Source organism: Brachyhypopomus gauderio, chromosome 1 (genome assembly GCF_052324685.1).
Source record: "Brachyhypopomus gauderio isolate BG-103 chromosome 1, BGAUD_0.2, whole genome shotgun sequence".
Taxonomy (NCBI): Eukaryota; Metazoa; Chordata; class Actinopteri; order Gymnotiformes; family Hypopomidae; genus Brachyhypopomus; species Brachyhypopomus gauderio.
This window is the reverse complement of record NC_135211.1, coordinates 38938242-38962255: the sequence shown is the minus strand read 5'-3', so window position 1 is coordinate 38962255 and position 24014 is coordinate 38938242. Positions and strand designations below refer to the sequence as shown.

Sequence of the window (24014 nt, the reverse complement as noted above, 5' to 3'; positions counted from 1 at the left end):
GAAACGATTGTTAGCAGTCGTAAAAAACTGTAATGGCTTAGTGAGCTCATCACACTACATTTTGTAATTTGTATCATTTGAAAATAAATAGATATATACTTTATTTTAATGTTATCAGTTTTTAAAGATGTTTCAGTTGAACTCAGCAACATAATCATTCGTAGATTCGTAGTTTTATGGCGACACCCTGTGGCGGAATTTAGGAACCGCACAATGAACTACATATTGCAAGTATGTCTCGCTGCAACCTGCAGGAAGGCGGAGTTGGACATCCAACCCCGCCCACATCCAACTCCACCCTCTAATGCGCTGTCGTGCGCCAACCCACTACTTCTTCATTCGAGAAGAACTGTGTGGTACTTGAAAATATGCACAATAACTCACAAGTGTTCAAGAGGCACGTCGTTGCGCTTAATTTACACATACCTCGTTTACTTTGTGTATCGTTCCACGTATGTTATTCATTATTTTTATTTATTGGGTGGCGAACGTAAAATGTTGACGGGGGTATGTAAAATGGACACAAATTAAGTATTATATCGCGATAGATCGATCGCCGGTGGTTGGCGCCAGAGCGAACTAGTAACTCATTGAATCATAGATGTAGATCAGAGGTAAATAAACTAGATTTTTTTCGGCGTGAGAAATCGGATGTGTGGCGTGAGAGCGTGTGAAGACGGTCAAATGCGTGTGTCTCATGCTCAATGCGTCAGAGTTGGCAACCCTGCTACTATAAGTACACAATTAAAATGGTAATGTTTACTGTTTACTGATAATGTTGGTGATAGAGAAGGGGTATGTTGGTAATGTTGGTAATGGAGAAGGGGTGTAATCAGGGCTTAATTTGAGCCGGATCCTGCCGGAACAGGATCCGGGAACTCTTTCATTTTGAAGGGTGCGTTCCGGGAACTGTCTGCCTCGATCCGGTAACTTTCAAGCCTACTAATTATAAGTTATGAAGAAATCTGTCTGCGTTGAACCAATTAATTGAACAAATAATTCTATAAAAGACATTTTTAAACACAAGATCCACATTCCTAAATCACATAAGAGCTCTCCTTTTTAGCGATGCCTTTCCGTGTCTCCCCTATAAAGCTAGTTATACTTTCGTGAGTGACCGTAGCACGCGACTACACACACATCGCGCGCGTCACATTCTTTGCAGTGTCCTCCTGAAACGATATGTGTTAGTGTAAAGAAACACCCCTCAAAAACAGGGGAAGGAACATTTACCTGACCAATTTTAATGTTGTATTGTGTTTCAGATTTGAAAAGTGCTGGAATTTAGGCTAAAGTACTTGAAAATGCACTTCTGCACCTAAAACACTTATAAAACACACGTAAATAATTCTGGCAGTTCTGTTTACTGGGAGCAAAAACAGTCCGAGTTTCGAACGTAACATGGGCGTGGCTTCGGACTTGAGAAGAGAGTGGAGTTGGATGTGGGCGGGGTTGGATGTCCAACTCCGCCTTCCTGCAGGCTGCAGCGAGAGGCTTCTCACATATTGCGGGACATTCTGTGTCCTAGTGCGTGGGAACTTGAATTGGACATTGGACAACACCTGCTACTAGATGTCCTGAGTGTCAATGCGGCCAAAGACTATTGGCCAGAAGTGGTGCAGTGCAGATTCATATGGAGCCCGTAAGGTGACATAATGTAAAAAAAATAATAAAGCGTGGCCATGCCTTATTAACCCGTGGGAACGACTTATTAACGTGTGGGAATGAGATATTTAAAGCGTGGGAATGAGATAATTAACGCGTGGGAACAAGATCATTAAGGCGTGGGAACGAGATACAAATGTCGAATAAATCATAAAAATAGGTGGGGTGCTAGGGGTGAACCTGTAGGAGCTGACACTCATTAATCTCAGAAGGTGCAGTGCTGGGGGTGAACCTGTAGGAGCTGACACTCATTAATCCCAGAAGGTGCGGTGCTGGGGGTGAACCCTCAGCAACTGCAGTGATGTTTGGTAATTCAGAATTCTCCAGGCTGCCAGTAGTGCTCTCTGCCCTCCACTACGGCCTACTATGTGTTGGGCAGCTCCAAGAACAGTAGCAGCAGGAAGTGGCCTCTCTGAACTAAGAGCGTGTGTGCGCGAGTGTATGTGTGTGTGTGTGTGTCCATTTTGTAAATATCCCAGATCCCTTTAGGGTTCTTTGACAGTATTTGACAGTCCTGAGTCGTAAAGAATGTCCTGGACATTCCAGCAGCCTGGACAACCCATGTGGGGCAGTCATGGTCCTGTGGTAGGGAACTGGTCTTGTGACCGGAGGGTCGTGGGTTCGATTCCCAGGCCTGAGGCTATGACTGAGGTGCCCTTGAGCAAGGCACCTAACCCCGACTGCTCCCTGGGCACCGGGGTAGGGCTGCCCACCGCTCTGGGCACGTGTGATCCCCTAGTAATTACTAGTGTGTGTGTGTTCTGACTGCACAGATGGGTTAAAAGCAGAGGACAAATTTCGATTGCGGCGAAAAATCACAATTGACAAAAAATAGCACATTTATTTGGAGCCCAGAAGACAAAAAAGGACGTCTCTCCCAACTTGGTGAGATACTAAATCTTTATTCTGGTATTAGCAGTAAGGTCCTCCTGTGATGGACATGCTGTGTATGACTACTGTTAATGCAGCTAATACTGAAACTGCTGAGGTTCATCCATCATGAGTCAGTGAGATCTGAGTTCTGTCATCTACATGTCTCGGCTAGATCCATGTGTCTGTGGTTGTTGATCACTCACTATCAAAAAAAGAGAATTTACATCTCCTGGTCTGTCACCAAGAGCCACTCCACACCTTCATGCTTTTCATGTTAAATAAATCAAACAGTGAGGCACTTGAGTGACTTGAGAATTGAGTGATTTGCTCAATTTCTGAGTTGGTGCTTCACAATAAGGGATGAAGTCATGGAACAAGGTCCACCCACTTTGCTGTTAATTTAAGCCATGATGGACCATTCTGGCTCCGTTTAAGGTGCTGTAAATTCAAGATACAGATCAATGGATGTTTGTCTAAAGAGATAAAATCAAACCACTACACTTATCCTACACTTATAGTTGACAGAACGGTGGAGATAGCACATCTTCCTGGTTTGTGAAGGTGTGGGTGTGTAACAACAGGCACAGACACTTGTGTTAAGTTGTGGTGAACATGGAGATACTGAGTTTATGCAGGTAGGTTTCTTGGTGCAACAGATGTGTCATTATCACTGCTCTGCATCTGTGACATCATCATGCATGCGAAGGCATCTGTGACATCATCATGCATGCGAAGGCATCTGTGACATCATCATGCATGCACAGGCGAGCTCTTCCTGGGTGCCATGTTTGCGTTTTTGTCTGTTCCTCAGTAGCATGAGTTTGGGGTTCCTCAGAAGAGTGTAGAGGAGAAGCCAGCGAGTGCGTGCTCTGCCCTCTACTGGACCCCCTGGAAACAGCAGAGGGGGAGGCGGCATGAGAAGAAAAGGGCGTGTCTACAAGTGAAGTGAAAGTGTGTGTGTGTGTGTGTGTGTGTGTAGGTGTGTCAGTGATGTGTGTGTGTGTGTGTGTGTGTGTGTGTGTGTGTGTGTGTGTGTGTGTGTGTGTGTGTGTGTACCTGAGGTGCTATTTAGGCGTGAATAATCATTTGATTGGCTCTGTCCCTGTCTGTCCAAACTCGGTTTGAGCAGCAGGTTGCAAAAACAGACCATAATAGGGTTGTTATGGTAATGATCCGCCATTATCATTCCTATCCAAGTACGGTGGCCTACAGAACCAAACACCATGAATGAATGATGGAATGGAACCATGTAAATCTGATCTCAGTGACACCACCACTACCTCCAGCAGCTCACATCCATTATCAAAGTACAGAACTGATCTCAGGTCAGTTTTGAGGGACCATTTCACCCCAGGCTTGTTACCTATGTCCATGATCTCGTAGCCCCGTGGCATGATGGACCTGTTGATGCGGGACACTAACAGCAAACCAACAAAGCTGTTGATGAACAGTCGTAAAACGCAGGTCCCCAAACCCAAGATCACGTTGTAGAAGAAGAAGAAGTAATTAAAGTTGTGGAATGCTTTCCTGAGGAAGACAGACAACGAGGATATTAGTTTGACCAATCACAGAGTTTACCTGGTGAAGACAAAGAATATCAAACAAATCAGTTTTGCCAGTTATATTAATACCACTGAGGAGCGTCATGATGGCCTACGGGTAAAACTAACTTCATCATTAGCACAAAAGATGTGGAATACTCAACGCGTAAAAAAGAAACAAAAAACCAATAAATGACAAAAAAACACCAGGGTAAGTAACTGGTTGGCTGACGAACGCAGCAAAGAACAAAAAACCAAAACAAAAGCAGAACTGGACAGGAAAATAATAGCGGGAGGAAAACTTGAGGGAGCAAGCGGTAAGTACTTGAATAAGCACAGACTTTGAGAGAGAGAGAATGCTGGCGAGACACCAATAACGCAACTCGAGACCAACGTGGAGAACTGGCTGACAAACGCATGGCATGAAGACCAAATGATTCAGCAGTGATTGGCCACAGCTATCCTCCTAAAGTAGCAAGGAGGACAGCTGTGGCTCGTCACCGCTGATTACGGGAGCTCCGCCTGGAACTGGCTCGCGAGCTGCTCCCTGTCGTGGCAGGAGGAACCACACTGGAGCCAGCTCTGACACATAGCTTAGGTGAGGTTAGGTGAAACTCTTCCCTAGCTAGTCTGGGAAGGAAGTTTGGGAGAGAACACCACCCATGATGTTAGTGATGGCCTTCTTAATGAGAATCAGTTTCCACTTCTGCTGAATGTGACTGGCTGTCCAGGCAGGTTAGCAACGTATAACATAATGAGCCCTGAATTGTTGGCAACACTTCCACTAGCTTTGAGTTTCCAGCTACCATTGTACCTTTATAGATCAAGCTTTGCCGTGTCTCCAGGTTCATCTTTGCTTACCCACAGAGAGATACGGTAAGTCTGAATGCCAACACTGGCTAACATTGAAGCTTTTACATCCACATCTACAGAAATTATCTGCAGTGATTTATCTACAGTAATCAGACACAAGGGTGTGTTCCTCAGACCTGTTGTTGAGGGCCAAGGGCTTCTGGTTGTCTTCAGTGGAGAGTTTGTCCTGCAGGAAGAAGAATCGCACCAGCAGCACCTGAATAACCATCAGCACCATCACGATGAGGAAATTCGACCTGGTGTCATAACACAGGAGCACAGGAGTTGGCCATCAGTCACAATACAATTACAAACCTGAACAGCTGACAATGATCAGTATTATTGCAGTGTTATAGCATCAGTCAGCCAATCACAGCCACGGTTATAACATCACTGCACTGCGATAATTTCAGTCAGCCTATTGCTTCAGTGCTATAACATATTTTAGAACTATTTCCCATGGTGGTTCTAGACTGGGGCCTGTGGCTCTTTTAGAGAGGCCCCAGTCTCTGTTTGTTTAGACCTACCTTATTTTTATGATTTATTCTGATTTATATCTTTATTAGTTGATGGACAGGTTGTTGCCAGTTCAAAAAATACACAATTAGACTAATCGACTTTGTGTTGAAATCTGTCCTTGAACAACTGTGACTTACCCAAACAACAGCAGTTCTCTCAGCCAGGAATAAAAATCATTTTTGATTGGCAAAACCACCAGATACACAAACACCAAGCCAAACAGAAACAGCACGCTGTGCACAAGCAGATAACCTGCAAAACAATGATCATGTTACACACAAGCCAGATCCACCCAGTCCAATAATCATATTAATAATAATGATATTATATGTTGCCGATAATAATAATAATCGGCAACATGGTGGCTTGGTGGTTAGCACGTTTGCCTCTCAGCACTGGGGTCTTGGGTTCAAGTCCCTATCTGAGTGGAGTTTCCATGTTCTCCCCGTGTCTGTGTGGGTTTCCTCCGGGGCCTCTGGTTTCCTCTCACAGTCCAAAAACATGGAGATTAGGTAAATTGGCAGTCCCTGATTCCCTGACAAATTCTCCCTGAGTGTGTGTCTTTGTCCCTTCATGTCCAATAAAAAGCAGTTGTCTGAGTGTGTGTGCTTGTATGTCCAGTGGTGGATGGTGCTCTGCCACTAGGGTCTGTCCTCTCTCCCCTTCCTGCACCCCATTCAGTCCCCCAGGGGGCTGTGGATCCCGGTAGAGAGTACACTGTGCGCAATTGGCTGCCGCTTCTCGCCGGAGTGTGATTGGTTGTACCTGTGTTAAAATTGTAAAGCGACCTTGGGTATATAGAAAGGCGCTATATAAGTTGAAGATTCATTCATTCATATCCATCAGTTATACATGCACACAACAGTGGGCCAGGGGGGTGTGGCCCGTCTCCAGTGTGATCTCTGAAAACGCAGCAGAACTGCATTAAATCCAGCAAGAAAAACTGATCTGCTGCAATGGTGATCTACTGTAGTGGTGATCTGATGTGATCTGCCATGATAGTGATCTGCTATAATAGTGATAGTGATCTGTGAACATTTCACCACGTTTGCTCCTTCAGCAGCGTAGATGTCTACGAGCATTTAAACCCCAACATTTCAGCTGCTTCATACTCAACTGCTCTGTCAAAACAAGCATGGACATCACTGTCATGCAGTTCTGGACCATCTAAGCTTCTGCAAGACGGTAGAGTGTCCGTGCCCCCCCCCCCTTATATCTGAAAGCTTCAGCCATGTTCCACTCCACCCTGTGTTTTACAGGATGTGCCAGAGATCTGATCCATGATGTAGGATTCTGGTGATTGTGAGTTACCTGCTAGCTAAAGATAGCATTTTGTCACTGGAAAAATTCATGAATCACTTGAATCTGATTCATGAATCTGTGAAAGTAATTATCCTAAAAGGACTGCCTCAATGTTTTTTTAGTACTGCTCTGTTTCACAAAGTCTTTATTTATATACACATTACAGCTGAACACTACACATTACAGGAACTATGGCAGAGTCTGAAACAACAAACCAAAGACCAGGGTGAGCAGAAGGATAAGATGACCATCAGTGTAACTCCTACAGTTCTGTGCAACAGTTCTGAGACATGACCTAATTTTCAGCATTGGTTGCCCATGATGGATTTCATGTTCCAAGACTTCAGAGAATACTGAATACTGACATATCAGCTGTTTCATCAATCAATCAAATTTTATTTATATAGCGCTTTTTACAACAGTTGTTGTCACAAAGCAGCTTTACAAGTGCCGAGTCCTAGCCACCATCAAGTGAAAAAGTCTTTTGAAAAATGCACTTGCTGGCCATTTAAATTCAGAACCATTAAACTTTAAGCTGCCAACAGTCCAACAGCCTCATACCATTACATATTGGATAAATAATGAAGACACGTGCACTCACCCCACAGCACGAAGGCAATCTGGGCGCCAGGGTACTTTGCAAGCGCAGCCTGCAGGCACATTATTGATTACTACTAAATTACTAATATTAATAATTAGTTATTAATTATGATCAGCATGTAAGATGGCATGGTGATGGTTTCAGAAAAACGGTTTAATCAGAGATGAATCTCCAACACAATGATCTTGATCATTCACTCCACTGCAAAAGGGGGTAAAACCGTGTAGGAGGGCAGATCCCCACACCCCCAAACAGCAGGGGGGTGCAACCTGGCTCACACGCACACACACACTCACACACACACACACACACAGCAGAGTTCGGCGTGCAGCATTTTTCCTGCAGGAAACACATATACACACACACACACTCACCACACTAACAGCAGAGTTCGGCGTGCGGCATTTTTCCGGCAGGAAGTTCTTATTCCCTGCCCTCAGCCTCTTGATGTGTTTCCTGTTAGTGTAATGAACAGGTGAGTGTTTCCTGTTAGTGTAATGAACAGGTGAGTGTTTCCTGTTCAGGTTTTGAAATGAGTCATCACAGATGTTCAAGATTCCCCAGACGCATCACTGTTTCCATGGTGGTTGGTTTTGGTTTAGTTCACGTCCCTGCTCTGAGCTCTGATCTGTATCCCGTTCTCTTTTTGTGCTCATCTGTGTCTCGTTTCTCTCTTTATAGTAAGTGTATTTGCACTGTAATCCTAACCCACACCTGGCTGAAGGTTCTGATATAGCATGGTCTCCAATGTGTGTGCCCTGTCTCTTCTTGCTCGCGATTCTAGAGATTCCAGAACAGTTCACAAGAGTGACATCACAGTGCCAAAGCGTGACAATATAGAATTTTCTAATTTTTCTTTTAAAATAACTTGCTGTTCCTGTTTAATCCACACAGGTTTATTCTTGTTTTTTCCTTGTGTATGTGATATAGGACCTGCTAAATTTGTTTTTAATGTTCTTGGGATTCTTAAGTGCTCTGATCTTTTTCAGTGCAAACCTGAAGCTTTGGAGGGTTGTTTGTGTAAATAAACGCATTTCCCTAATGTTAACACATCTGTACAGATACACAGCGTATGACCTTATAATAACATGCACCTCATTTTCTTTTAAAGGCACCAGCCCTGCGTACCTGTAACACACCAGCACGTGTCCAATGTGAGTGACAGACGACAGCATGGCAAACACAGAGGTCACGTACCAGGTCTCTGTAAACCACACAAATAAACAAAGGGTCACGGAACACCAGTGTCTTCCCTCGGGTTGGTCTGTACCTGTGCGCGTTTGTGGTGTGGGTTACTGGCCCGAGGAGTCCCCCCGTCCTTGGATCGGGAGGACAACCCGCCAGAGGACAACGTGGTAAGCTGTGCGTCCTCTGATAGTGAGATGGAGGTTGAAGAGGAGCTTGAATCTGTCCCCGAGGTTCCTCACCAGGCAACTCAGCGCAGGTGCGCCGCCCAGTGGCACCTAGGAGAGGTGTGTGTCCCATTGGCCCCTCGCCAACCCAGGGGACCCAGGGGATCTCAGCAGGCGGCCGCACCTGCAGGGTCCAGGGTGGTTCTGTGGGCAGGCAGCCCCTCCCTCGGGGCGTGTGCGCTTGGAGTTGCTCCGGTTGACGGAGATTCTGACTTTGGCCCCGTCCCCCCCCCGACTCCTAACTCGGGCTCACCTGAGTCTGTGTGCGTGTTTGTATGTGTCTGTTTAAACTGCCCCTCGCTCGCGTCTTACACCTTTGTGTAATTAATGTTAATGTTAAGATTAATTAATTAAATAAATGTTAATGTTAATGGTCTGTCAGTTTGCAGAAGGTGCATTAAGAGTTCTTCTGTAGACCTACAAGCTACACAACTCTCAGTATTTTTGAAGTTTGTACAAGTGTAATGCGCAGTCGGGCGAATTTTGCAGCCAGACTCAGACGCGTGTGCAGTACAGTTCTGTCTGAAGATTAGTGGGTGGGTGGATGAAGAAAGCGTCTCACTTGTAGCGTAGGTCACATGTTTCATGGACTCTTCGTCCAAGTACTGTGCTGCAAATTGGCGAATCCTTGTGATAATGTTCGAACACTCGATGTGCTCCGTTAAAAGAAACTGTAAAGAAAAGTCAACACACAAATTATAAATCAACGCAAGACCCTGTCACACATAAATACTGGATTGTTACTGGCTTCGTCGCTATGGAAACGGTGATGTAGTCTCCCTTTCATTGCTGCACATCACAGGAACATTCTGGAAAATGGTGATGGTTTCATGTATGTGGAAGATCATATTTGAAGTGGTACTTGAAGTGTGAGCTTCCTAATGTTCTTAATGTGCAACACATTTAGAATATGACATTGCATGTAATACTTGGAGAGGTTTTAAACAAAATGGAGGACAGCAGGATGGCACACGACCCCAGACTGAAGGTGGAGACACCAGACTGAGGGTGGAGACACCAGACTGAGGGTGTTGACATCAGACTGAGGGTGTTGACATCAGACTGAGGGTGTAGACATCAGACTGAGGGTGTAGACACCAGACTGAAGGTGCAGACACCAGACTGAGGGTGGAGACACCAGACTGAGGGTGGAGACACCAGACTGAGGGTGCAGACACCAGACTGAGGGTGGAGACACCAGACTGAAGGTGCAGACACCAGACTGAGGGTGTAGACACCAGACTGAAGGTGGAAACACCAGACTGAAGGTGCAGACATCAGACTGAGGGTGTAGACACCAGACTGAGGGTGGAGACACCAGACTGAAGGTGGAAACACCAGACTGAAGGTGCAGACATCAGACTGAGGGTGTAGACACCAGACTGAAGGTGCAGACACCAGACTGAGGGTGGAGACACCAGACTGAGGGTATAGACACCAGACTGAGGGTGGAGACATCAGACTGAGGGTGGAGACACCAGACTGAGGGTGTAGACACCAGACTGAAGGTGCAGACACCAGACTGAGGGTGTAGACACCAGACTGAGGGTGTAGACACCAGACTGAGGGTGGAGACATCAGACTGAGGGTGGAGACACCAGACTGAGGGTGTAGACACCAGACTGAAGGTGCAGACACCAGACTGAGGGTGTAGACACCAGACTGAGGGTGTAGACACCAGACTGAGGGTGTAGATACCAGACTGAAGGTGGAGACACCAGACTGAGGGTGTAGATACCAGACTGAGGGTGGAGACACCAGACTGAGGGTGTAGACACCAGACTGAAGGTGCAGACACCAGACTGAAGGTAAAAGCTAAACTTGTCTTTTCTGACAGTGTTCATCTGCTGTTTACACTGGAGCAGAACCAGGTGTTATGATACCAGGTGAACTGCTGGTTCATATGTAACTGTTTCCTGAGGAACTGCCCAGATATTTACACACATACACACACACAAACACTCACACACACACACACACTCACACACACACACACACACACACACACCAGACTTTTGAGGAGGTGGGTGGGCTATCTGGGAGGAGTGTTCTTGGGGATAACAGTGAAGGTAGAATCATGAGTACACCATGTCAATACACACACGTTCCCCTTCTTTGTGTGTTTATTCAACACACACACACACACACACACACACACACACACACACCAAGTAGAGTCCGATGAGGGAGATAACTGCTGTGCCGATCATCCTGTTGGGAAACTTGAAATAAGGATCCCAATCGTATATCTTCATCCTGAACCAACTCTTCCTCACTGACCTGAAGTGATATACAGGGGTCAGAATTGTGTGTGTGTGTGTGTGTGTGTGTGTGTGTGTGTGTGTGTGTGTGTGTGTGTGTGTGGTTGTGTATATGTGTGTTTATGTGTACTGTTCTGTAGGTCGTCTCAGAAGTCTGCGGACATATTGGAGCTGGTGAGGCTGAACAAACATGTCTTCTTCTACCTGCAGCCCAGAGACAACACACACACACACACACACACACACACACACACACACACACACACACACACACACATACACACACACACACACACACACACACACATACACACACACACACACACACTCACATATACACACACACACACACACACACAAACACACATAGCAATACACACACACAAACATTAACAAGGGTTAGGCCTTAGGGTCAGGGTTAGGTGTCAGGGTCAGGGTTAGGCATTAGGGTCAGGGTTAGGGTTAGGTGTTGGTGTTAGGGTCAGGGTTAGGTGTCAGGGTTAGATGTCAGGGTCAGGGTTAGGTGTCAGAGTCAGGGTTAGGTGTTAGGGTCAGGGTTAGGTGTCAGGGTCAGGGTTAGGTGTTGGTGTTAGGGTCAGGGTTAGGTGTTAGGGTCAGAGTTAGGTGTTAGGGTCAGGGTTAGGTGTCAGGGTCAGGGTTAGGTGTTAGGTTCAGGGTTAGGCATTAGGGTCAGGGTTAGGGTTAGGTGTTGGTGTTAGGGTCAGGGTTAGGTGTTAGGGTCAGGGTTAGGCATTAGGGTCAGGGTTAGGGTTAGGTGTTGGTGTTAGGGTCAGGGTTAGGTGTCAGGGTTAGATGTCAGGGTCAGGGTTAGGTGTCAGAGTCAGGGTTAGGTGTTAGGGTCAGGGTTAGGTGTCAGGGTCAGGGTTAGGTGTTGGTGTTAGGGTCAGGGTTAGGTGTTAGGGTCAGAGTTAGGTGTTAGGGTCAGGGTTAGGTGTCAGGGTCAGGGTTAGGTGTTAGGTTCAGGGTTAGGTGTTAGGGTCAGAGTTAGGTGTTAGGGTCAGGGTTAGGTGTCAGGGTCAGGGTTAGGTGATAGGGTCAGGGTTAGGTGTCAGGGTTAGGTGTTAGGGTCAGGGTTAGGTGTTAGGGTTAGGTGTTAGGGTCAGGGTTAGGTGTTAGGGTTAGGTGTTAGGTCATGGCAATGGTTACAGCTGCTGTCACTGCAGATTAAAGGCTCATGAGGACACAAATCATCATGAATAGCAAAATCTTTGTGCATGTCTGTGTTCATTTGTGTGTGTGTGTGTGTGTGTGTGTGTGTGTGTGTGTGTGTGTGTGTGTGTGTGTGTGTGTGTGTGTGTGTGTGTGTGTGTGTGTGAGACCTGCATTGTGTGTTTCTGTAGGCGGAGCTGCAAGGCCTTCACCACCATCAAGCCGAAGCGGCCAATGAGGAAGCTCAGACACAGGAAGTTTGGCCACCTGTACAACTGAACACACAACACCAACACTAGTCAGTCTCACCTATATAACTGAACACACAACACCAACACGAGTCAGTCCCACCTGTATAACTGAACACACAACACCAACACGAGTCAGTCTCACAACACCAACACGACTCAGTCCCACCTGTATAACTGAACACACAACACCACCACGAGTCAGTCCAACCTGTACAACTGAACACACAACACCAACACGAGTCAGTCTCACCTGTACAACTGAACACACAACACCAAAATGAGTCAGTCTCACCTGTACAACTGAACACACAACACCAACATGATTCAATCCCACATGTACAACTGAACACACAAAACCAACACGAGTCAGTCTCACCTGTACAACTGAACACACAACACCAACATGATTCAGTCCCACCTGTACAACTGAACACACAACACCAACATGATTCAATCCCACCTGTACAACTGAACACACAACACCAACACGAGTCAGTCTCACCTGTACAACTGAACACACAACACCAAAATGAGTCAGTCTCACCTGTACAACTGAACACACAACACCAACATGATTCAATCCCACATGTACAACTGAACACACAAAACCAACACGAGTCAGTCTCACCTGTACAACTGAACACACAACACCAACATTATTCAGTCCCACCTGTACAACTGAACACACAACACCAACATGATTCAATCCCACCTGTACAACTGAACACACAACACCAACACAAGTCAGTCTCACCTGTACAACTGAACACACAACACCAACATGAGTCAGTCTCACCTGTACAACTGAACACACAACACCAACACGACTCAGTCCCACCTGTACAACTGAACACAACATCAACACGAGTCAGTCTCACCTGTACAACTGAACACACAACATCAACATGAGTCAGTCTCACCTGTACAACTGAACACACAACACCAACATGATTCAATCCCACCTGTACAACTGAACACACAACACCAACACGAGTCAGTCCCACCTGTATAACTGAACACACAACACCAACATGAGTCAGTCTCACCTGTACAACTGAACACACAACACCAACATGATTCAGTCCCACCTGTACAACTGAACACACAACACCAACACGAGTCAGTCTCACCTGTACAACTGAACACACAACAACAACACGAGTCAGTCCAACCTGTACAACTGAACACACAACACCAACACGAGTCAGTCTCACCTGTACAACTGAACACACAACACCAACACGACTCAGTCCCACCTGTACAACTGAACACACAACACCAACACGAGTCAGTCTCACCTGTACAACTGAACACACATCAACATGAGTCAGTCTCACCTGTACAACTGAACACACAACACCAACACGACTCAGTCCCACCTGTACAACTGAACACACAACACCAACACGAGTCAGTCTCACCTGTACAACTGAACACACAACATCAACATGAGTCAGTCTCACCTGTACAACTGAACACACAACACCAACATGATTCAATCCCACCTGTACAACTGAACACACAACACCAACACAACTCAGTCTAACCTGTACAACTGAACACACAACACCAACACGAGTCAGTCCCACCTGTACAACTGAACACACAACACCAAAATGAGTCAGTCTCACCTGTACAACTGAACACACAACACCAACATGATTCAATCCCACATGTACAACTGAACACACAAAACCAACACGAGTCAGTCTCACCTGTACAACTGAACACACAACACCAACATTATTCAGTCCCACCTGTACAACTGAACGCACAACACCAACATGATTCAATCCCACCTGTACAACTGAACACACAACACCAACACAAGTCAGTCTCACCTGTACAACTGAACACACAACACCAACATGAGTCAGTCTCACCTGTACAACTGAACACACAACACCAACACGACTCAGTCCCACCTGTACAACTGAACACAACATCAACACGAGTCAGTCTCACCTGTACAACTGAACACACAACATCAACATGAGTCAGTCTCACCTGTACAACTGAACACACAACACCAACATGATTCAATCCCACCTGTACAACTGAACACACAACACCAACACCAGTCAGTCCCACCTGTATAACTGAACACACAACACCAACATGAATCAGTCTCACCTGTACAACTGAACACACAACACCAACATGATTCAGTCCCACCTGTACAACTGAACACACAACACCAACACGAGTCAGTCTCACCTGTACAACTGAACACACAACAACACGAGTCAGTCCAACCTGTACAACTGAACACACAACACCAACACGAGTCAGTCTCACCTGTACAACTGAACACACAACACCAACACGACTCAGTCCCACCTGTACAACTGAACACACAACACCAACACGAGTCAGTCTCACCTGTACAACTGAACACACATCAACATGAGTCAGTCTCACCTGTACAACTGAACACACAACATCAACACGACTCAGTCCCACCTGTACAACTGAACACACAACACCAACACGAGTCAGTCTCACCTGTACAACTGAACACACAACATCAACATGAGTCAGTCTCACCTGTTCAACTGAACACACAACACCAACATGATTCAATCCCACCTGTACAACTGAACACACAACACCAACACAACTCAGTCTAACCTGTACAACTGAACACACAACACCAACACGAGTCAGTCTCACCTGCACAACTGAACACACAACACCAACATGAGTCAGTCTCACCTGTACAACTGAACTAGGTTTTCAGTAGGTGATGAATCATTACATACACAACAATGAGAGTCTCTTGCACTTACCCACATGAAACAGACATTATCAGACTGATAATGTTCCTCCTCACATAATGTGCTCCAACAGGTTTTCAGATACCATACTTTCACAGCAGACCTGTGAACACACACACCCACCCACACACACACACACACACACACACACACACACACACACACACACACACACACACACACACACACACACACACACACACACACACACACACACACACACACTGCAACATACTGCAAACCCGTACAGTCAACAGTCACACTGGTGATAATGTGTGTACCATGTGAGTGTGTAGAGCAGACCAAGAACTCCTCCCAGACCTCTGTGTGTTGTTGACAGACAGGCAAAGAAGGGCAGATGGGCCACGCCCACTTCCAGTGCTGCTACAAGATACGGAACAGCTAACACACAAACATACACGCACATACACACACACATACACACATATACACACATACACAAACATACACACACACACACGCACACAAATATACACACACACACAAACATACACACACACACACAAACATATACACACACACACACACATACACAAACACACACACACACACACACACACAATGAAGGACAGGCAGTGTTGTAACGTGACATACTGGGTAGTGTATTGCAGTGATCATTAAAACAGTGGTAGTAATCGTGTAGGTAGTGTATCGTACTTATCATCCACTTGGGAACATTGAAAGGAACAATGTTTCCAGAGAAAAGTTCAACCATCATCTCTGCTGCAATCCCAAAGGCAAAAGCGTACGACCAGCGGTTTCTCAGTGTGCTCGTGAAGTCCAGGGGCCTAGCAACAGCACACAACACAGGCTGTTCGTAGCAACAGTACACAACAAAAGCTATTCTCTCACAAACTGACCAAACTGAGATTAAAAGTTCAATAAACAACTTTCTATGTCATGTGACACCAGTAGTCTGGTGATCATATGACCGTATTTCACCATTTATTACTGTTATTTAACAACTGTGTTGTTTAATATTATATCACATTTTAACACAAATGTTGTTCTTGTCATTATGGAGATTAGGACTCACACCACGACACCAAACCGTCCTCGGAGGAACAAGAAGAAGAAGGTACGTTCTTCAACACTGCAAATCCTCCTCCTGCTCTCTTCAAATGACAACAGCACTATGATACACACCTGCAACACACACACACACACACACACACACACACACACACAGTTAAAGGTAGTTAAATGTAGATACTTATACAATACAAATGAACAGGGCTGCTAAGAGTTAATCAGGGACTTACGGAAGGCAACATACAGCCATGGAGAAACATCAGTGGGTAAGTACTACATCTGTTTCCATCATATCTACAAAACAAACACATCAGTAGAATTAGAGAGATGGAAAGCACAAGTGAAAGATTTAAAAAGGAGAGGAAGAGAAAAAAAATTATAAATCAATAAAATGATGGGAGTTAGAAATATGACTGTTAACACAACTAGAATTATAATGTGCTTTTAGATATTAAAAGACATTTTGGCTGCTAAATGTAGTAACGTAGGTCAGGGGAAGACAGGAGGAGGAGGGGCCAGACGTGACTCCAACTTAAGTTGCCTAGAAAACGACTTCAGACTTGACTTCAATCTCCTCCCTAATGACTCTTGACTCGACTTGGACTCGTTCAAAATAACTCGTGAACAATGAGTCAGTCCGTTATCCAGGCGCTTTTTTAGAGCAATTATTCCGTTCTTGGCTGTAGGGAGTTAAAGATCCTTGGACAGAACTGAGGGAACAACGTGTAAAGAGCGTGGGAAACTGTAACGCTGGGACAACCACATCTAACTTCATAAGCCCCTGAAACCACACCCAGTTAGAATAGTTTAGTTTACGCTAGACAATTAGCCACTTAGCCTTTACTTACAGTTAGACTCGACTTGGACTAACAAAAAGACTCGTGAATTTACCTGGACTTGTATTTTGTGACTTTTGAACATGTCTGGTGTAAGACTGGAGAGTATTGAGGAGGTTCCTATAGATTCAGTCTACAGAATTACAAAAGTAGAAGTCGTAATAGTAGTAATAGTAATAGTAGTCAGTGTTGGGAATGTTACTTTAAAAAAGTAATTAGTTATAGTTACTCACTACTTGTTCAAAAAAGTAACTGAGTTAGTACTTAACTGAGTAGTAACTGAATTACTCTATAATAAAAGTAACTCGTTACCAGAGAAAGTAACTATTTGCGTTACAGTTTTAAAAAGTTATATGCCAATGAATAAGGATTTTTTTGAAAAAGCAGTTTTTACAGAGTAGATCAGAAAGGTGTTTAACTTTTGATATTTATTGCACATCCACAGACCAGTGCAGGATAAAATCCTTTAATATCCCAAATCTTTGTAAAAAAAATAAAAATAAAAATAGTAAACAGTTACACTATATAAAGTGCATTTACATCTATCAAATAAAATTAAATTCTCTCAATCTGTGACAACTGTTTGTTGACAACAGAAGTAAACTTAACAATACAACCTCTATTCTTAATTAAATAATTCAAATACCCAGTCTGGTAGACATTCAGGAACTTCAATTATTTTCTTAAATAATGGCTACCATAACGCTGCCTTAGACAATCGCTTACTGCCTTGTTAAGTTAAACAGGTGTTACACAGAGAACTGTGATCTATCGAGATCTGTTACTTCTCACTAGTCTGGGCAGCGGTCCGCTCGGTTTACTGTTAGTATATCAATATATAGTAACGCACCGCTTTTAATGACCAGTAACGTCAATGGTGTTGTAACGACAGGAAAAGTAATGAATTATATTATCCCGTTACTAACAAAATGACGCCGTTACCTAACGCCGTTATTCGCAACACTGATAGTAGTAGTAGTAGTATTAGGAGTAGTAGCAGTAGTAATAGTATTAGTAGTAATAGTAGTAGTAGTAGTAATAGTATAATAGACTGCCCAGTAGTAATGGGCAGTCGTGGCCTGGTGGTAGGGAACTGGTCTTGTGACCGGAGGGTTGTGGGTTCAATTCCCAGACCTGAGGCCGTGACTGAGGTGCCCCTGAGCAAGGCCCTTAACCCTCAATTGCTCACTTGTATAAAAATGAGATAAAATGTAAGTCGCTTTGGATATGGGTGTCTGCCAAATGCCATAAAATGTAAATGTAAATGTAGTAATAGTAATAATAGTATTAGTAGTAGTAATGGTGGTAGTAGCAGTAGTAATAGTAATAGTAACAATAGTAGTAATGGTAGTAGCAGTAGTAATAGTAATAATAGTAATGGTAGAAGTAATAGTAATCATAGTAATAGTAGCAGTCACAGTGTAACAGTTTGTTCAGTGTAACAGTTTGTCAGACGCTCTATCTAGATTTGTTTTTTTCTGCTGATTAATTTAATCCAGTTGCCTAAAAGGCTGCACAACAAACACAACTGAATCAAGCAAACTTGATGTCCCCAGAAGAACCCACTCTGTTTCGCTTAGGGGTGGGTCCCTGTAGGCACTGTGAGAAAAAGGAAGTCAGGGAGGAAGTCAGGAAGTCAGTGTGTAAGTACAAAGAGGAAGCCTGATCTGATCACCCAGCTAGATGTGTGACTCACACTCCCACCACATCTCATTCTCAGAGTGATCAAAGTCATTCTCAGAGTGATTCTCAGAGTGATTAGACTGATTCTCAGAGTGATTCTCAGAGTGATCAGAGTCATTCTCAGAGTGATTTCTGTTCACCAGCTCACTTACTGCTCTTCTGGAGTCAAAATCTTTTAAGAATATTTTTTTTATGTCACAATATGCTGCTCTGAAATGGAAATAACACAAGCACTCTGTGTATGTCCTGTTTGGTAATGGAGTTTGCCAGAAAGGACAATGGACCAGACACGGTGGGAAAAAAAACACGTGTCTGCCTGCAACTCAGTGAGGGTTGAGTGGTCGCCAACACCATCCACCACTGCACAGAAACTCCTGGTGGAAAGACGAGACCTTCAACACAGACTTTAGCTCCGGCACCTCAGCAGTCCAGAGCGCAACTGCTGTGTGATACAGTGTACGCTGTTAGCCTGGGTGTCAGGGCTCTGACCCTGCACATCATACCTGCATGGAGGTCCCCACCCATAATGTGTTCAGACCATGCCTCTCCTGCCTGACTATCACAGTCACTCAGCCTTTGGCTGGGCAACTGAGGAACTCTCCGCTGCCCCCTACTTGTGGAGGGACTTTACTACGTTTCAGTGCTGAGGAGCTCCAGGTGATTTTGAGTTCAGACGTGTGCTCCACTAGTGAGGATGAACACTGGAACAGGCAGAGGGCGCTACACCCCTTTATTCACTTTATTTACTCTCTGGGTGTTTCTTCCATGCTGGTGCTGCATATTTGTTTCTTCACACATCGGATGTGACAATGAGTTTCACGAGCAAAACACAAAACGTGACAGAAATCTCATTTTGACGGTGGAACGAGGAGGAGGAGTTTTGAAGCACACACTTACGTGTGGTTTCCTGGCAGGGAAAGCAGATTCTTGTCCTGATGGGAGAAAAGGCCGTTAGATCTCTTTCCACCAATCACACGGATGCTCAGGTCACGCTCCACCAATCACACGGATGCTCAGGTCACCCAGATAGCAGACGGATGTGGGCCACTCCCGGCTGAGATATGGCACTGGTGGCTCACTGTCGGGACTCGCAAACCGCATGTGAGCCAGAGGTGGCCCACATATTGAAGACGCACATCTGGCCCACAAGTTGCAAAACAGATGTGGCCCACTTCTGGCACAGATATGGCAGTGTTACCTACATGTGTGCCAAAAGTGGCCCACATACAAAAAAAAATCATAAGGCCCACAAGTTCCAAAACAGATGTGGGCCACTTCTGGCAACAGTGTGGCATGACCGGCTCACTGGCACTGGCAAACTGCATGTGAGCCAAAAGTGGCCCACATGTTACAAACTGTTATTTGGCCCACATGCCTCAGTACTGATCTGGGGTGGGTTTCCCGAAACGTTCGTAACTCTAAGTACTTCGTAACCTCGTACTTACGAATATTCTTAAATTTACGAGTGTTTCCCGAAACTCTTCGTAACTTACGTCGTTCTTAGAGTCGTTCGTAAGTTAAGAATCTCCGGACCCATTCGTAACTCACTAAGTACTTCTTAACTCGAAGCTCTCGTGCAGTTCTACTTCAAAAATGATAGAGGCGCTAATTTCACTCGCGCGGGTTTTAATCGCGGCATTACTACCTTTACGTTTATGTGTATAATTAGCCTAGTAGCCTATTTTCTTTTGAAGTATTTACATCGCATATACCAACAATGTGTCAAATGTACTACTTTGAATTATTTAGCATTAGTTTATATCTTCCCAATATTTAATTAAGTCTCTCCGTTCGTCATCGTGCAGTCAACAGCGTTTCAGACTCAAAATTAATGTATTCTTTGCAAATAAATGGATACAAGTTGGCCTATTAAGCTTGTTTTAACTTAACCAATAAAATGGATTGATTAATCGGTAGCACATATAAGTAACTTGGATTAAGGCTAGCAATTGTGCTTGTGTGATGAACATAGCAGCTCTTCAGAGTACTGGCTTTGAATAGAAGACATAATTTAAGAAGACGACGTAATCCACGAAGCCATGTAGTTCGCCTGAATACAGAATTTTGCCCTTAGCTCCACGACGCAGTTACTGACCGCCCTCCGATTTTATGCCACAGACTGTTCTGCAGACTGTTGGTGATGCCCACGGACTAAGCAAAGCTGACATAAATGTGTGCATGCTGTTACTAAAGTATTGCTTCGCCATGCAGCAAAAAGATATATATATATATATATATATATATATATATATATATATATATATATATATATATATATATATATATATATGTATATAGTTTAAAATATATTTATATTTTAAATATATATATATATATATATAGTTTAAAAATATATATATATATATATATATATATATATATATATATATATATATATATATATATATATACTAGCTGACAGTGGGTATCCACTCTGAAGCTTGTATCAAATCCCCTGGTGTCCTTTCAGTAGCTGTGGGGCCCATTATCCCCAGTGCCTTCTCCTCCTCAACAGTGAAGGCACTTGTGGACATTTGACCTCCACCAGTCTTAGCCCTCTCCTTTCTGAGTCCTGCCCCCTTATTTTTGACTTGACTACAGTTTTTATTTGTTTTTTTTCTGAATTTGATGAACGTCCTCGAGCTATTGAAAACAGTAGGCTATACTTTTGTTTTTGGCTCAGTTCACTCGACAGAAAGTTTCATTTTCTCTGCTTGTTTGTCATGGTTTTGAATAACGTGTGAAAGGTTAATTGTGTGCCCTATTTATAGCCTTGATAAAAGCCTACGATCGGTCACAATTGCAAAGGTTTTTGCAATTTTCCTTATACTTGAAATGTCAACACTTATTAGTTGTTAGTTTTTATGATTGTCATTTTGCCAATGATGCTTTTGCGGCGTAATTATGAAAAAATGTATGTAAATCGGTGGTTCGGTTTTCGACTAGCGGAGATTTTCCAGTGCAGCTGCAGAGGCGGAGTTAACTAAGAACTACTTAGAACTCGTTCGTAAATTTGGAGACTACGAAGGCTTTTGGGAAACACTCGTAAATTTGGCGTTCTTAAAGTTACGTCGTTCTTAAAGTTGTTCGTAACTTTCTAAGATCGTTCGTTATCGGGAAACCCACCCCTGGGCCGTAATACATTATAAAAAACTCAAAAAAAAAGTTTGTTAAAACTTGTAAATCCTGTAAAGCGCTTTGTGACAACATGTGTTTTGAAAAGCGCTATACAAATATATTTGATTTGATTTGATTTAAAAAGACTATAGTAATTAAAGGTACCACATATGCTTTGTCAAGCCAACTTAATTAAATTTAATTTCGTTTGTTCACAGACTTTACCTTTTAGTTTTATTTGCTGTACTCGTGACAAAACATTAAGGCAGAACATATGCTGCGGTGAGAGTCGATTGGCTGAAGTTCGCACTGAATGTCTAGAGGACATTCACGCTCCACCAATCATACGGATGCTCAGGTCACGCTCCACCAATCACACAGATGCTCTAATCACTTGTCCTAACTGTGCTCACTGACAGCTACACTGTACCTACCGTGGAGTCAGCAGGAAAAGACGTTCACTTCATATGGACTTCACAAAAGCTCCCAGTGCAGAATCAGTACTTTATCACAGTTATTACTTCCATGTGCTATATATGGTCATTGCTTTAATGTTTGTATTGTTAGGAAGTTCAAAGTAAAAGAAGTGACCTACACTCAGTGATCTACACTCGGTGATCTACACTCGATGATCTACACTCTGAACTTTATAACCCCGTGGAGTGAGTGTTGAGATTTAAACATGTCAGGGTTGCCAACTCTCACGCATTGAGCGTGAGACACACGCATTTGACCGTTTTCACACGCTCTCACGCCACACTTCCGATATCTCACGCCGAAAAAAAAATCCAGTTTATTTACCTCAGATCCACATATATGATTCAATACGTTACTAGTTCGCTAGCTCTGGCGCCATCCACCGGCGATATAACACTGAATCTATGTCCATTTTACGTTCGCCACCCCCCCCGCTCAACAACTTTCGTTCGCCACCCCCCCCCCCCCCACCCCCCGCTCAACAACTTTCGTTCGCCACCGGCTCCAGGTTAAAATCTCACTCCAAGCGAACGTCAAAAGTTGGCAACCCTGACATGTGCTTTTCTCACGCTGATATAAATACAGATGGGTTAAGATCAAAAGCTTTCGGAGTGAGTCAACATTCCCATCGGTAAAATTCCCCAGACTCAACCCAGCCAAACGGGAGGGGTGAGTCCTCCCCAGACAGTGAAAGTTACCAATAGAACTGGGCTGAAAAACCCCACAGACTGCTGCAACAAAGCTTCTCCCACAACCAAAGTTAACTATTTATTACATGTAAATTTTTATAATGTTTTTTGTTTTTATCAATGACACTGGCATATCAGGATGTCAAGTGCTGCTACGCTGTACCAGGAATAGCAAAGAAGGCTAAACTTGAACTGGTTGAGTACAAACCTTCGATTAAAGAATACTAATGCAAGGACACTACCACAAAAGACCGGATGGAGTTATATTTTACTTATTCTTCTATCTGACGTTTAGTGCATTAAAGGTAACGTTACATATCTATTTTCTACATTAAAGTTAACGTAACGGTATACCTACTTGATTGGGTCGTAATAATAACGTATGGAAAACCACATTAAACACGTTAACGTCCCAAAAGCAATCACAATACAAGATCAACTCTTCTACTTAAATATATCTTTCAAACAAGAGCAACGTTTTCCATTGTTAATAATTGGGCAGTATCTTACAGTATTGTCTTCACTGGCCATGATCCTTAAGTATCTCCAACAGTGGAAAGTTTCTGTCCGCAGATGCGTCTGGCCAGGATTAAATATCAGGGGCGTGTTCACCGTATTCGCGATCTTTCCCGCAGATATGCATGTGTTAAAATATGAATATGCAGTGATCCCTGGAAGGTCATGTCGAGCAGTGCTGCAGAACACGGCGTGTGGGTCATGATTATTGTGGGCTATGACCCTAAACTTCTGTAACCTTATATTGTTTTCAAATTAAAAAGGTGGAAAACGCAGTGATATTGCTCTTTTTAAATACCATTGAATCAGTGAAAAACAGAAAATAGGAAAATGCTTGAGAAAAATCTTGTATATCTTTTAACTTGTTTTTTAGGGTGATGGAGTTTACTACTAACGGGACTCGACACGCCTTATTTGGT

General features: G+C 43.9%; 1 protein-coding gene across 2 annotated transcripts; it reads right to left on the bottom strand.

The window, feature by feature from the left end:
• Nucleotides 1-2480: 2480 nt before the first annotated feature.
• Nucleotides 2481-23781, bottom strand: LOC143519774 (stimulated by retinoic acid gene 6 protein-like). 2 transcript variants are annotated; one of them, XM_077013515.1, is made up of 19 exons: nucleotides 23590-23781; nucleotides 19694-19728; nucleotides 16508-16571; nucleotides 16282-16391; nucleotides 15903-16033; nucleotides 15506-15626; nucleotides 15237-15327; nucleotides 12367-12471; nucleotides 11157-11230; nucleotides 10934-11045; nucleotides 9328-9436; nucleotides 8482-8557; nucleotides 7728-7809; nucleotides 7354-7402; nucleotides 5588-5702; nucleotides 5069-5188; nucleotides 3902-4065; nucleotides 3595-3744; nucleotides 2481-3426 (listed from the first exon to the last, which is right to left on the bottom strand). In XM_077013515.1, the coding sequence occupies exons 1-19, from the start codon at nucleotides 23608-23610 to the stop codon at nucleotides 3260-3262; spliced, it is 1896 nt and encodes a 631-aa protein (XP_076869630.1). In that variant the 5' UTR covers nucleotides 23611-23781; the 3' UTR covers nucleotides 2481-3259. The 2 variants fall into 2 exon arrangements, with proteins under 2 accessions (XP_076869630.1, XP_076869633.1); XM_077013518.1 differs by lacking the exon at nucleotides 19694-19728.
• Nucleotides 23782-24014: the final 233 nt, after the last annotated feature.